The sequence below is a fragment of the Mastigoproctus giganteus genome, chromosome 4, assembly GCF_048544385.1.
Source record: "Mastigoproctus giganteus isolate SK-2022 chromosome 4, ASM4854438v1, whole genome shotgun sequence".
Lineage (NCBI taxonomy): Eukaryota > Metazoa > Arthropoda > Arachnida > Uropygi > Thelyphonidae > Mastigoproctus > Mastigoproctus giganteus.
Window position 1 is genome coordinate 85,110,364 of NC_143578.1, and position 14,036 is coordinate 85,124,399.

At 35.9% G+C, this 14,036-nt stretch overlaps 1 protein-coding gene across 2 annotated transcripts in view; it reads left to right on the forward strand.

Annotated features, from left to right (window-relative positions):
- Window positions 1-14,036, forward strand: part of LOC150086881 (pre-mRNA-splicing factor ISY1 homolog) — a 235,017-nt gene that overhangs the window by 46,053 nt on the left and 174,928 nt on the right. For both annotated transcript variants that reach the window (XM_090371648.1, XM_090371649.1), the window contains exon 2: window positions 8,183-8,205. In XM_090371648.1, coding sequence (XP_090227774.1) covers window positions 8,183-8,205 — 23 coding nt within the window. The remainder of the gene's footprint in view (window positions 1-8,182; window positions 8,206-14,036) is intronic.

Sequence of the window (14,036 nt, forward strand, 5' to 3'; positions counted from 1 at the left end):
TCGCAGCCAGAAAACAAGTATAAGAGTATATTTAGTTAGGCTGAATTCATGCAGTTGGTAAGTGGAATGTCCAAAGAAGAAGGTACCAAAGGTTTTTATTTCAAAGTTATGACTTTCAAAAGTCTTGCTTAAATTTGTTGCAACAAATTTTTGGTGCAAGTTTTAGACCATATTGTAAAAAATGAAGGTTTTTGTGCCTGAACACCAAAAGTTTTGCATTCTCTGCCAAAAGTTAACTAAGTATGCCAAGTTTCAGAGCACTACCTCTCAATGTTGTGCAACAGTAACACTTAAAACTTTGAAAATTTTTTGTGATTTTCTCCGCAATACAAGTGACCTCCACAAAAAAGGTGCTGGTGCCTCAAGCATACTATATTTGGACTGAAATTTTGTACAGTTTCATTTGAAACCTGTTTAAACATCCACACCAAGTTTCAACAAAATTGAAGATAGTCGAGCAGGAACCTCTAGGCCACTTGACATGGAATGACCCAATCATTTTATGAAAAAATTCGGCGCCATTCACACCTGTAACTTTAATCATTTCCGCTGGGATTTCATCAATTCCAGGTGACTTGCCACACGTTAGTTCTCTGATGGCTTTTTCAACTTCCTTCAGTGGAATTGGTTCATGATCACACTCTTGTAAAGGGGGTGGCGGATCATTAGTGCCAGCAGGTGTTCAGAAGAGCTGCTGACAGTATTCTTTCCACCTTCCTTTGATTGTGTTCTCTTCTGTTAAAATTTCCCCTTTGGAGTCCTTAATTACATTGTAAGTTTTGGTTGGAACTTTTGTCTTAAGGACTTAATTACATCATACATCTTTTTAGTGTTATTTCGTTTGTTGTGGTATTCAATTTCTTTACACTTTCGATTGATATAATCCTGTTTGTCCTGGCTTAAACAGTGCTTGATGACTTTGCTTAGTTCCTGATACTCCTCATTACCTTGTACACCCTGGGCTTTTGTAGTTCTTCTCTGTTCAATAAATTTAAAAGTGGCTTCTGTAATCCAAGGTTTCCTGATCTTTGACCTTTCTCTAATGTGTCTATTTGCTGAATCCTTAATGCTTTTTGTATTTTCCCACATTTCCTCAGGCAGAATCATTGTCTAGTTCCAATAGAGCTTGAAAATGATTGCCTGTTTCAAGCATATAATCTTTGGAATATTTTCTACATGCAATCGTTTAGGGAAAATCTTATTCATGATCTTTTTCAGCTTCAGCTTGAGAACGATGTGGAGTAGCTGATGATCACTGTCACAATCTGCTCCAGGAAGTGTTTTTGCTGTGATTACACTTGGACGCCACCAATCTAATCAGTCTGCATCAATCTAATTCCTTGTTTTATGATCAGGAGATTTCCATGTGTAAAGCCTTCTCGGGTGCTGTTGAAAGCAGGTGTTACATATGACAAGACTGTTCAGATGACAAAATTCAATTAAACTTCCACCCCACTCATTTATAGTGCCAAGACCAAACCTACCACATTCCAGACTAGAAGAAACTGTCATGTCTAATTTTGCATTAAAATCACCCATGAGTATCAAAACATCTTTTTTTGGGACCAGATCAAGAGCTGACTGGAGATTTTCATAATAAACGTCCATATCTTTGTCTGTGGATGTTGATGTCTGTGCATATGCAACTAAAACTGAAATTTACTGGCTGGCTCTGAACTCTAACCGTCATCATTCTACTATTAATAGGATTGTATCGAAGAAGAGACCTTGAACATTCCTTATTCAAAATGACAGCGACACCATGTTCTTTTACTTGGTCACTTCCAGAAAAAAAAACGAAAAACCCATTTCCAGTTTTGAAATGACCTTGTCCTGTCCACATGACTTCAGTTGCTCCTAAAATGTCAATTTTATACCTATCCATTTCATTGATGACCATATCCATCTTGCCTTCTTTTAATGGCGCCTCCGTAGCCAGGTGGGAAGGAGCAGCAGTGCATAGCACCCGCTTCTTGATTAGACCGGGTTTCGAGCCCGTCATCACCAAATACGGAGGATGCGGAAAGGTCAGAGAATGACCACCGCATATCCCGGAGCAATATGGTCTTAGTTGCTAATGCTCCTAAAAACCAAAAAAACAAACAACAACAGCCTTCTTTTAAACTTTTTACATTCCATGCGGCCACGTTTACCCTCTTCTTTTTAAATTTAATTTTGCAGGGCACACAGTGGCATCTGGGATCTGGTTAACAACAGTTTTTGGAGTTGTTTTTGTTGTGGTCTCTGTGGCATCAGATAATGTGTTGGTATGTCATTGCCTACCATATGGCTGATTTTGAAAGGGGCCAGCTTTAATCATAGGGAAAAAAAATATCACACTACTTAAAAAAAAACAAAAAACAAATATAGCTTATATTTGTTTTATTTCCCATAAATAAATATTTATATAAGTATTTTTGTGCAGTAATAATAATAAAAAAATATATATACTTCTTTTAACAATAGAAATTAAATAATATAATTAAATATATTTTTCTGCGGAGCGAATTTTTTTTGATAATTCTTCATTATTTGCTTTTTTTTTGTAAAATTCTTCACAAGAATTAGCAAAATTGCACTTAAATTGTAGTATTGCTTTCAGCATTTCTATTGTCAGTTGTATTTTTTTCTGATGTTCACAACTTATTTACTATCGAAAAAAACTTTCCGTTGCATAATTGGTTCCTGACAAATGTAATGCAGATAATTTGCATTATATTTGCCGTTAAGTATGGAGGCTACATGTCCAGTCTGGGACATTTTCCAGGACATTTTGCAATGCGGGGCAAATGACTTAAATCTGGGACTGTCCCACATAATCTAGTCACTTAATAGACAGTTATTTAATAGACTCATAATAGACAGTTATTTCAATGTCAAAATGCATGTCTTGTTATATCTACGATCTTAATCTTTAGATTCTTATTGATGTTTTTTAAATTGATAATGATAAAGAGTGCAAGCATTTTTGAATTTTATGTGCATGGACTTGGTTGTTTGTGAATTTTTGTTCTTAGCTGTCACTCAAAAAAATTTGAGCGAAAACTTTATTTCTAGCACCCAAAAAAAATGTATATGATTACTACATCTTTTTTTTTTTTTTCTTTTATCTATTTTCACTCATTCATGTGTAGCGATTATTATTATAGTTATGTCCTTTAGATTGTGGTAGTTTTAATGGTCAAACATCAGTAAATTTATGTCCAAATATGTAAATTTGATAAAACGCAGACTCAGTTGTAAGTGGTCCAAAATTTTGGATCCCACAACCGTGTTATATTGGGTCTATGGTGTAATTTAGTTTCTTTCATTCTAAAAAATAATGATGACATAAAGGAATTCATGTCATTATTTCCTTGTAATGAAAGAAAGGTTTTGTTAAATTCCTCTGGCCAGGTTGATTGTATTGAGTATAAATGAAAATTTATTTTATTTATTTATTCAAATTGCCCTCTGGGACATTTTCTGGGACTTGCGATGTGGGGCAAATGATTTAAAGCACAGTTGGTAGAATCGGCATCCTCTCCACAATGGGTGGAAAAAACCTGGGTCAATGACGAGGATTTTTACTGGCCTTTTTCACAATGTGGCTGAGTTAATTGGTCTCAGGCGAGGGTAGCATGATTTTTTCCCCCAGAAACTCGAATTTTTCATCCAGCGAACAGAAAATTGACCACAGAACACACACAGTCTACATATAGCATACAGAACAAACCCAATAACAACAACATATTCAGATTGACAGACCTAAAGCACTTAAATGATTTTGGAGACAGTTGACTTTAGACATTTTAATTAATTTCGATTTTAGAAAACTCATTGCTTGCTACAGTTATAATTACGGTGACCATACTTCCTTTATTATAAAGGACAGTCCTTTATTTCAGGAAGCTGTCCTTTAGATTTATTTATTTTTCAAAAACCCACTTTTGTCCTTTATTTTTGTTTAGTCATTTAACGTTTATTGTACGAATGGAACCGCTTAATACATGTTCTGATTGCACAAAATCCTTTTCTAATGCTTACTTCTTATAATGTCATGGCTCACTTAAAATGCATAGTGTTTTTTAGTATGTGTTTCGGGGAAGACTTGATGTAGTGAGTATGCTTTGCACGGAAACGAGTGATGAAGTTGATATTGAAATTGTATTGGTGAATTTGTAGTTGTATTTGTATTAGTGGCTGATTATTAGAATAGGGTCCCCCCCCTCCAGACTGCCTCAGTCTTAGGGTGTTTATCCTCCCCACTGTTTTAAATTAGGAAAATGAGTTCCAGATGCAAAGGAAAATGAGTTCCTTCTACCCATATGCAAAGTATTGCATATGGGTAGAAGTAACCCCAGAGAAACGTACCAACTGTGTGGTACTACACTTAAGGTGGTAGAAAATGAAAAAGACCTGGGAGTAATTGTGCAGTCAGATATGAAGTTTTCTGAGCAATGTAGACAGGCTGCTAGGGCAGGTCATGGGGTTTTGTCAATGATATATAGGAATTTTGCTAGCAGGGAAAAGGAGGTGATTGTCCCTCTGTATAAGGCAATGGTCAGGCCACGCCTTGAGTACTGCGTACAGGTCTGGAGGCCTCATTTTAGGAAGGATGTAGATTTGCTTGAGCGTGTACAGAGAAGAGCAACACGATTGGTGAGGGGAATGAAGGGATCCTCTTACCAAGAGAGGCTTAAGTTCTGCAAATTGCAGTGGCTGGAGACTAGGCACCTGCGCGGTGATCTGATTGAGGTCTATAAGGCCTTGAATGGGTTGAGCACGCTGAATTCTGATGGGATCCTCCCACTTGTTCAGAATACGAACCTACGGGGACATAAGTTCAAATTAAGAAAGGATAGATGTAGAATAGATGTGCGGAAATTTGCCTTTAGCCAGCGGGTGGTTAATTGCTGGAACAAACTTCCATCTGTCGTTGTGGAAGTTGATAGGTTAAATAAATTTAAGGAGGAACTGGACAGGCAATTGGAGGGTATGGTGTGATTTTTTTTTTTTTTTTTTTTTTGGCTGATGCTGCATAAGCTCCTACACTTGCTTTCTTGCATCAAGTGCCACTACTACTACTACTACTACTACTAGATTTTAAAACAGCGGCAAGGGGGGGGGGGGATAAACATTACTTAACACTAACCACAGTGGGTTAAGCATATGTCAATCATACCAAAATTTATTCACCCTTTTACATCTACACAATTAAGAGTTGAAAAATTTAAGGAAATATGTGATGTATACGCTCAGTATAAAAAACTACTAGGTTACTTCAAAACTAGATGGTTGACTCTTCTTTCAGCTTTAGAAAGGATTTTGAAAATTTTTAAGCCGCTACAATTTTTTTTTTTGGAACAAGAAATGTTTTATAGTTCTCAAAAACTTTTGATGATCTGTTAGCTGAATCATGGTTATTTTTCGTTCACAGTCCAGCTTTAAATTTTTATAAACATATTCTAAAAATTGAATCTCAAGATATTTCTGTGTGTGAAACTTGTCAATTTAAATTAATTGAAATTAAAGTTGAGTGAACAAAAACATCAATAATTTTTACCACCGAATATTAGGAAAATCATTTCAGAATTAGAAGCAAAACAAAACAACATTGATGTAAAATTATTTAATGGATCAGTTCAATCATTTTACCAAACCTGCATTGACTGTTTTAATCAATGGGACAGCGGCCTATTTGAATGGATTGTTTTGTGAGAAATTCCATTGTGGACAAAGGCCGAGGAGGAGAAGTTTGTTGTGTTAAAAATTATGTTACTAAGGAAAAACTAGAAGAGTGGCGACAAAATGAGGAAATGACCTGCCATCATAAATGGGTTGAAATATTTAGATATTTTACAAACAAATATCTTCTAAAAATTGTAGAATTTTGCCTTTTTCTCCTGGGATGAAATGCTCCTACTGAAAGAATATTTTCAGTAATAAACGTGGAAAAAACACAACTAAAAGTTGAAACAGTGGAAGCATGCATTTGTATTAAATGCAATTTTGATATGAGTTGTATGCAGTTTTATGACTTTTTAAAAGATGAGCAAGATATTTTTAAAAAAGTACATTCATGCAAAAAATGTGAAAATTGGGTTTCTTTTTTAAATAAATTTATATACAGTATATAATTAGAAGTTAGATATTTTTATTAGAAGATGCATTTTGTTAAATATTTTTGTAAAGTTTTTCTTAGTTTTGCTCTTGAATTTTCATTTGCAAAACAAAGTAATAAAAATTTTTTTATCCTTATGAACCTATATCAGATTTGCCCTTTATTTTTTCAAGTTTGTCCTTTGTTTTCTCAGGTTTTTCCTTCATTTTTTGGGTTGCTCTTTATTTTCTCCAAGAAAATATGTTCACTGAAGTTATAAGTATTCTGCTATGATAGAAACATTTGGAAAGAGTAATACTATTATTTTTTTTTCCAGAGTGCTGTTTAAATATATCTACTACTATGTCTAATTTGTGTATTTTTTTTTTTTTTTTGTTTACATCTATATAGTATTAAACTGTCACCCAAATCTTATGCTGTTTAATTCAGTCAGTTTGAATAATAATAAATGAAGTAAATTTCCATTTATATTCAATGCAGTCACCCTTGCTAGAGGAGCTTACAGCTTCATTGTAATAATTTTATTGCAGCTGATATGCATTGGTAAAGCCTTTTTTAATGCACTTTGTACAAAATGCTGCCTTGGTGATGCTCATTATATGTGCATTAAAGGAACCATTACTTTTAGACATGTTTCCAGAGTCATTAAAAGAATAAACATGGTGGTTGGAAATGTTCGTGAAATGATATGCAAAGTGAAAAATGCTTTCTTTTCAGCTCTCATGAAAACTGCATTGTATTCAATAGGAATCAGTTTTAGTATTCAGAAAATCATGTTACCTTGCATTATGTTTTGCTGTCTGGGAACACTTTTGTCCATTCAATGAGTGACTTCCATTACATTATGGCGGCATCAGAAGATGTTTAAGACCTGTGAACATACACTTGTAAGACGTAATACACAATATAGCGACATGGTCTAAATCACTGATGCGCCTAATAACAACAACAACATGCAAACTGGCCTGTGTACAGACATAACACACAATGATGCTAACTGGCCTAAGTTGCTGATGCTCCTTAAAAACTAGTGAATGAGCTTGTGCTTGCACTCTTTATAAATGATTATACTTAACCACAAGTTGACCAAAGTTATTGTTATCAATCAATAAATGACGCAACTGTTATTTGTTAAAAATACAAAGGCATGATTGAGGCTTACACTCTACAAAGGCATTTGTAGAGTGTAAGCCCAAGCCAAGCTGTGCCACTGCAAGGATGATAACAGTGTTCCCAGACAGTAAAGACAGAAAACAACTCGGTGTAGCATTATTTTCTTAAACTATTTTGTACCTTCCTTTGAAATAGGAAGGTACAGAAATAGTTTGAGAAAATAATGCTACTCTCCTATTTCAAAGGAATGTAAAGAAATATTCTGAGAAAATAATGCTGCCCTGCTTCTTTACTAAATAGCTTAAGTTTTTCATCCAAGAAGGTTTTAGTCCATTTGTCTGACTATCCCTGATACAGAAATGGATGATCAAAAACATTTTAAAAATCCCCCTGTTTATATAATGATAAACGAATAGATATATAGATAGATAATTATATAGATAAGGGAAAGGACAAAGTCATTATGCTGTTGCATTGAATCTCGTATGTTGCAGTGCTATAACACCAAGATAACTTACCACTGGTAAGTTATCTTGGTGGTATAGCACATAATGATGTTTTATACATATTGATGCTGTAGTGTAAGGACTGTCTTTTCTTTGTTATATTCACATGAGAGACTAACAGTGCATTTTCAAGAATGAGTTGTTTGGTGTTTATCAAACATGTCAATTCTTTCCCTACAAAAATTGAGTCTAAACTCTCTCTCTCTCTCTCTCTCTCTCTCTCTCTCTCTCTCTCTCTCTCTCTCTCTCTCTCTCTCTCTCTCTCTCAAATAAAACATTTAGGATAGAATTGAACTTTTTTAATGATTTTTTCTTAATTATAACAGGTATTTACTTAATAATAAATGATTTGCCCAATATTGTGCCACCTTTATTAATTTTTATTATATATAGTATAATAAACATGTACTTTTGTTTTTAAAAACTTAATTTTTTTTCTCTCCTCCCCCTACTTCCACAGGCAAGAAATGCAGAGAAGGCAATGTAAGTAAAAAATAGAATAACTATTTATAAACATAAAAGGCAAATGAAAATGAGTTTTATGTAGCTTTATAATTTCCCAACATAATCTCCAATACCTGTTTAGGCACATATTATTTGCCTACCTCTTCTGATAATTTGTCCAGTACCCTTTTTTAAATTTATTTAGATTGCCACACCAGAAGAAAACAACCAGAAGAAAATTTATTCCAACAATTACTCTGGCTGAAAGCAAATTTCCTCATGTCTATCCTGCTTTTCACTGGAGTTGCTTGAGGATTGTTCTAGTGTATTGCTTTTAACAAAATGACTCCTTCAGTCAGACCTATAAGTTTCTTGTTTTAATGGCTTTGAAGATGTGTGAGCATTGAATCAACATGACTGTTCCACTCTGACACATGAAGTGGCACAGCAGTTGTGATTGTGCGATGACAGACGTTCCATGTGTATTTTGTTGCTTGCTGTCTGTTTTGTGGTGCATGCATAATATTTCATGTACAATCACAGTTCATCCTAAGAAAGTATTTTCTTTAGTTTCATAACACATCAGATGATGGAGGCACAAATCCATTTAAAACTGTTTCTGTTCATTATTGAGGTATTCATCATCCTATAATGCAACCAGTCATGGGTAGATCCATGGCTACTTCTCACCAGAAGAAGGATTACTGGCTTCTTATGGTAAGAAAATGGATTGTATCATGCTGTGATAAATTGGATACTTTTTACTAAGAATTCCAGTGATTTTTTTGTAAAAAAAATAGGTGCCGGTACTTATTCTTTGCTATCAGGAAAAATTGAAAATTAAAAGGATATGAAAAGTACTCTAAAATTTTTTTTTTCCTGATAGTTACTTTCGTAATAATGTTTTTGGAATAAGAACAACAAATTTAGTATATTAACACAGTTTATTAAGTATAAATTTATTATTCAAATATATATAGAAAAATAAGTGAATAAATCAGTCAACTACTGAGTGCCGGGTACTCAGGATGACACGAATTGTCATGTGTGTAGTATCTCAAATAGAGTGCTTTATGGTAACTGAAAAAAGTTTCTAGTACCCTGGCTTGGCCTAAAACTTAGGAAATAACGAAAATGTTGTCTATTTGAGTCTTTGTAGTTGTGAATACCAAGGGTATGAGACGCGACTCCGACTTCTTCTTGCAGAAGCGATTAAAGTCTTGGGGGAGAAGCGACTGGCAGGTGAGGGCCCTGCAAGACTCTGCACCGGTGCCTCCCCACCATCACCGCCGCCTCAACACCGGCTCAATGAGTACCTCCTTGCTGGGACAACCCCTATTTAGCCACCATTTTGTCACTAAAAGGAGAGTTACTTAGTAAAAAGAAGCACTTTATTGAAGTTCAGTAAATTGAAGTGCAACAAAAAAAAAGATTTTGAACTAATTTTAACACAAAAATAAATGATAGATTTCCCTTGATAAGCATCGAATAACACATAGTTAATGTGATTTTTAAATTTTTAGCTCTGTTAGCGACGGAAATAGAGGGGGGCGAAAATTACTTACATTTTCCTGTCTGACGCCACCATTTTTAATTTTAGAAATATTTTAAAATTATATTTTAAACATACTCGTTGAGCTCTTTCCAATGATATTAGTATTAGTAACGGCCGCATGGTACAAGAAAGCCTATGGCTTATGCTGCACCAGCCAAAAAAAAAAAAAAAAAAAAAATCCGAACAAAACAATGATAAAAACAAAAAAATAAATAACTAAATAATAATAATTAATAAAAAAAAAAAAAGGAAAGGAAATTAAACCTATCATCCTATGCGCTTCCCTAACCCGAAAGTACTATCCAGATGACCTCTGAATTTCCCCAAACTGTCAGCCTCTACCACCCATGTAGGCAACTTATTCGAGTAATGTATAACTCGCTGGCTAAAATAAAACTTCCTGCAGTCCAATCTAAACATTTCCTCCCGTAACTTGAATTTATGTCCCCTAGTTCTAGCATCATTTATAATCTTGAAAATTTTGTCCTCATTCATTTTACTGATGCCTCTCAGAGCCTTAAACACCTCAATCAAATCTCCTCTAAGGTGTCTAGTTTCCAAACTCTGCAACCCACATATTCGAAGTCTTTCTTCATAAGGACGCCCTTTTGCCGATCTCACCAGGTGAGTTACCTGTCTTTGCACCCTTTAAAGAAGCTCGATGTCTTTCTTTAGGTGCGGTCTCCATACTTGAACACAGTATTCCAAGTGTGGGCTAACATAAGCCTTATATAATGGGATTATCATGTCCCTATCTCTACTTGCAAAAGTTCGATAGATCATCGATAGGACACCATGGGCCTTCCTTGCAACCTGTTTACAATGCTCAGAGAATTTCATGTCTGACCGTATCGTAACACCCAAGTCCCTTTCCTGCAGTACTGGGTTTAGTTGAACTCCACCAAGTGAATAAGTTTTTTTGGGATTACTGTTTCCCAGGTGTAATACCTTACACTTTGTTGGATTAAAGCTTAGCTGCCATTTTTCTGACCATTCCTGAAGTCCATCTAGGTCTCTCTGAAGAAGCTCAGCTTGACAGTGATCATTAACTACTCTACCAATTTTAACATCATCTGCAAATTTAGACATCACGCCCTCTATCCCTTCATCAATGTTGTTTATGAAAATTAAAAACAGTGGTCCTAATACTGATCCTTGGGGTACCCCACTTCTTACATCAACCCAATCTGAGGAATAGCCATTTATCACAACCCTCTGCCTCCTGCCCTGAAGCCATCCTTCAATCCATCTAAGGATTTTCCCAGTGATTCCAACCTATTCCAGCTTATAAAGCAACCGCTCATGTTGGACTGAGTCAAAAGCTTTGCTTAAATCTAAATAAACAATGTCGAAATTATTCCCTAAATCCAGCTCGTGAGTGACCCTTTCAAAATAGCGAACCAGATTTGTTAAACATGGTTTTCCCTTTACAAAACCATGCTGTGAGCATCCTTGAGAATTCCATTTCTATCCAAATGATCCTGAATTCCACCCTTGATCATTGCCTCCATGATTTTCCCTACTACTGAAGTCAGACTGACAGGTCGATAATTTCCAACTTCACTTTTAGAGCCTCCCTTATATATGGGAGATACATTTGTACATTTCCGATCCAAGGGAATCTCCCCAGAGTCTAGTGATGCTCGCATAATTAGCCTCAAAGGTTCAATGCACTCGCCGCCTCCCTTAAGATTATAGGGTATATTCCATCAACTCCAGGAGCCTTACTGGTCTGTAGGCTCAAAAGTTTTTTCGTTAAATAATCTTGCGAAATTTCAATATCATTAATTACATATTTTTTAACTTTGCTCCCACAATTTCCCATTGCCACAAAAGGCTTTTCATTTGTAAATATCGATGCAAAATAACTGTTGAGTTTATCTGCAACGGCAGCTGGTGTATTTATTACTATCCCCTTTCCCTTACGTAAAGGTCCGATCTGGTTTGTCCTGCTCTTCTTGGCATTTATATATGTGAAGAATTCTTTATCTCCCCCCCCCCCCCTCTTTGCTCTGTTTGCTAGTGATTTCTCATAAACTGCCTTTGCCTGTTGAACCTTTTCTGTGGCTCTATTACACATCACCTTGTAGCTGATACAGGCTTCAGTACTTTTTATTGCTCTGTAACCTTTCCATCCCACCTTTCTCTGCTCAAGTAATGTGGCAACTTCACTATTCATCCAACTTGGAACCCTTCTTGTGGAGTATTTTTTTAATGGTATATACGCATTCAAGGCATCTGTGATTAATGTTTTAAAAGCGTACCACAGTTCAAATGTATTCATTCTCTGCGCGATATCTACCCAGTTAATAGAGGCCATCTAGTACCTTAAGGCATTGTAATTTACTTTTCTGAAATTAAAACCCATTCCTTTGCCGTTTACTTCTGCTACCTCTCTCGTCATCATCCACCGTAGAACTCCGTGATCACTTCCTGCTACTGGTTCCTCTACTGTCAGCATTGTTATGTCATCTGATTCATGTGTGATGATGAGGTCTAGGATATTCTTTTCTCTAATACTTTCCCTGACATGTTGATACAAATAACAGTGATCTAGTTGATTTAAAAATTTTGTTCCCCATGTCCAGTTTCCTTCCCATTTACTCCACTCAATTAGAGGCAAATTGAAATCACCCATAATAAGGCATTGACGCTTACTTGCCCATTCCATTTGCACGTAGAGGCTTTTGTCATAATCTTCACAATCACCTGGTCTGTAGATTACTCCTACTCGCATTATACCTTTGTTTCCAACTATCTCACACCATACAGATTCTATACTAGCATGTGAAATGTCTGAATCCGGGAAAGCTATCGTCGCACTCAGGCTGCTTCTGATAAGAAACATTACCCCACCATCCCTTCTATCTATCCTATCCTTCCTAAATACATTATACAAGCTGTACTGAAACTCATCATCCCCAATTTCCGGGTGGCACCACATCTCTGTAAGCCCTATTATGTCCGCATTACTTGTTTTAACCAGCAGTTCGAATTCGCTCATTTTATTGACGACACTTCTAACGTTACTGTATAAACAATTAAGATTTACTGTTCTTGTATATTTAACAACCCTTGAAGTTTTTTAGGCTCTCTTCCCTGATATTAGCTACCCGCTCACGTGAAACGTTTCTGCCCCCAGAACATCTAGATAATACGTCCAGTTGGGGTAACAGATAAGAACTCTTAAGGTATGTGCAAGAGTTACTTTCACCAATATTATCAGATAAACACGTGTCAGTATTACCCACACCCTCCCCTAACTAGCAGTTTCCCTGAACCTTTAAGGTATCCTCAATAATACTGGCAAAAACTTTTGCACCACCTTTGTTTAAGTGTATCTCATCTCTACAAAACAAATTCCTTCTACCTACAAGTGTGGGCCATGCTGATAGAAATTTCCCCCCAAAGCCTTGCAGATTCCTTCAAGTCTTGAGTTAATAATCCCTCGTATCGTGTCTGGGCAGAATTGCAGACACATAGACATTATGGCCTAGCTCGCGACATTTCCTCAGCATGGTCCTGTATTTTTCCAACAAATCATCAGATCGTGTATGTTTAATATCATTTGTCCCCACATGAATAATAATATTTTCTTTACCTGTTGGTGACATCATCAATAGTTGCTCCCGGCAGACATACCCTGGTTCTGCTCCACCTATCCTTATTACAAAAAATATTCCGTTTCCCTGACAAAGGAATCTCTTTGGATTGGAGAAATGGAATCACGTCTAAAGATGCCCTTGTAATTAACCTCAATGGTTCAATGCACTTCCAGGTGGTCTACCCCAAAACTACTGGGTATATGCCATCAACTCAAGGAGCCTTACTTGCTTTTATGCTCAAGTTTTTCTAATAAACATTCATCTGTAATTACAAAATCACTAATTTCATATGGCTCTGCCTCACTCACACAGCCTCTTCTCAGCATGAAAGGTCTTTTGTCAGTAAAGACCAATGCAAAGTGCCCATTCAGTTCATCTGCAACATCAGCAGGGTTATCCAAGACTTTCCCAATTCAATGCATAAGATCCAATCTGATTAGCTTTCTTCTTCTTCGTTTTATTCATATACATGAAAAATTCCTTGCCTCCATTCTTTGCTCTCTTAGCCAGATCTTTCGCATATGCAGCCTTGGCCTTTCTAACCTTATCTGTTATACTATTACTGATCAATTTGTACCTGTTGTTTTTTTTTTGTTTTTTTTTATGAGAACCCGAAACACGAGAGGTATTAGAACCTATAGTACTTAGTACCGTGCTTGGGTTGGAGGTTGAGAACACGAAAGAAGATATTTGTTGATATTGGACTTGAA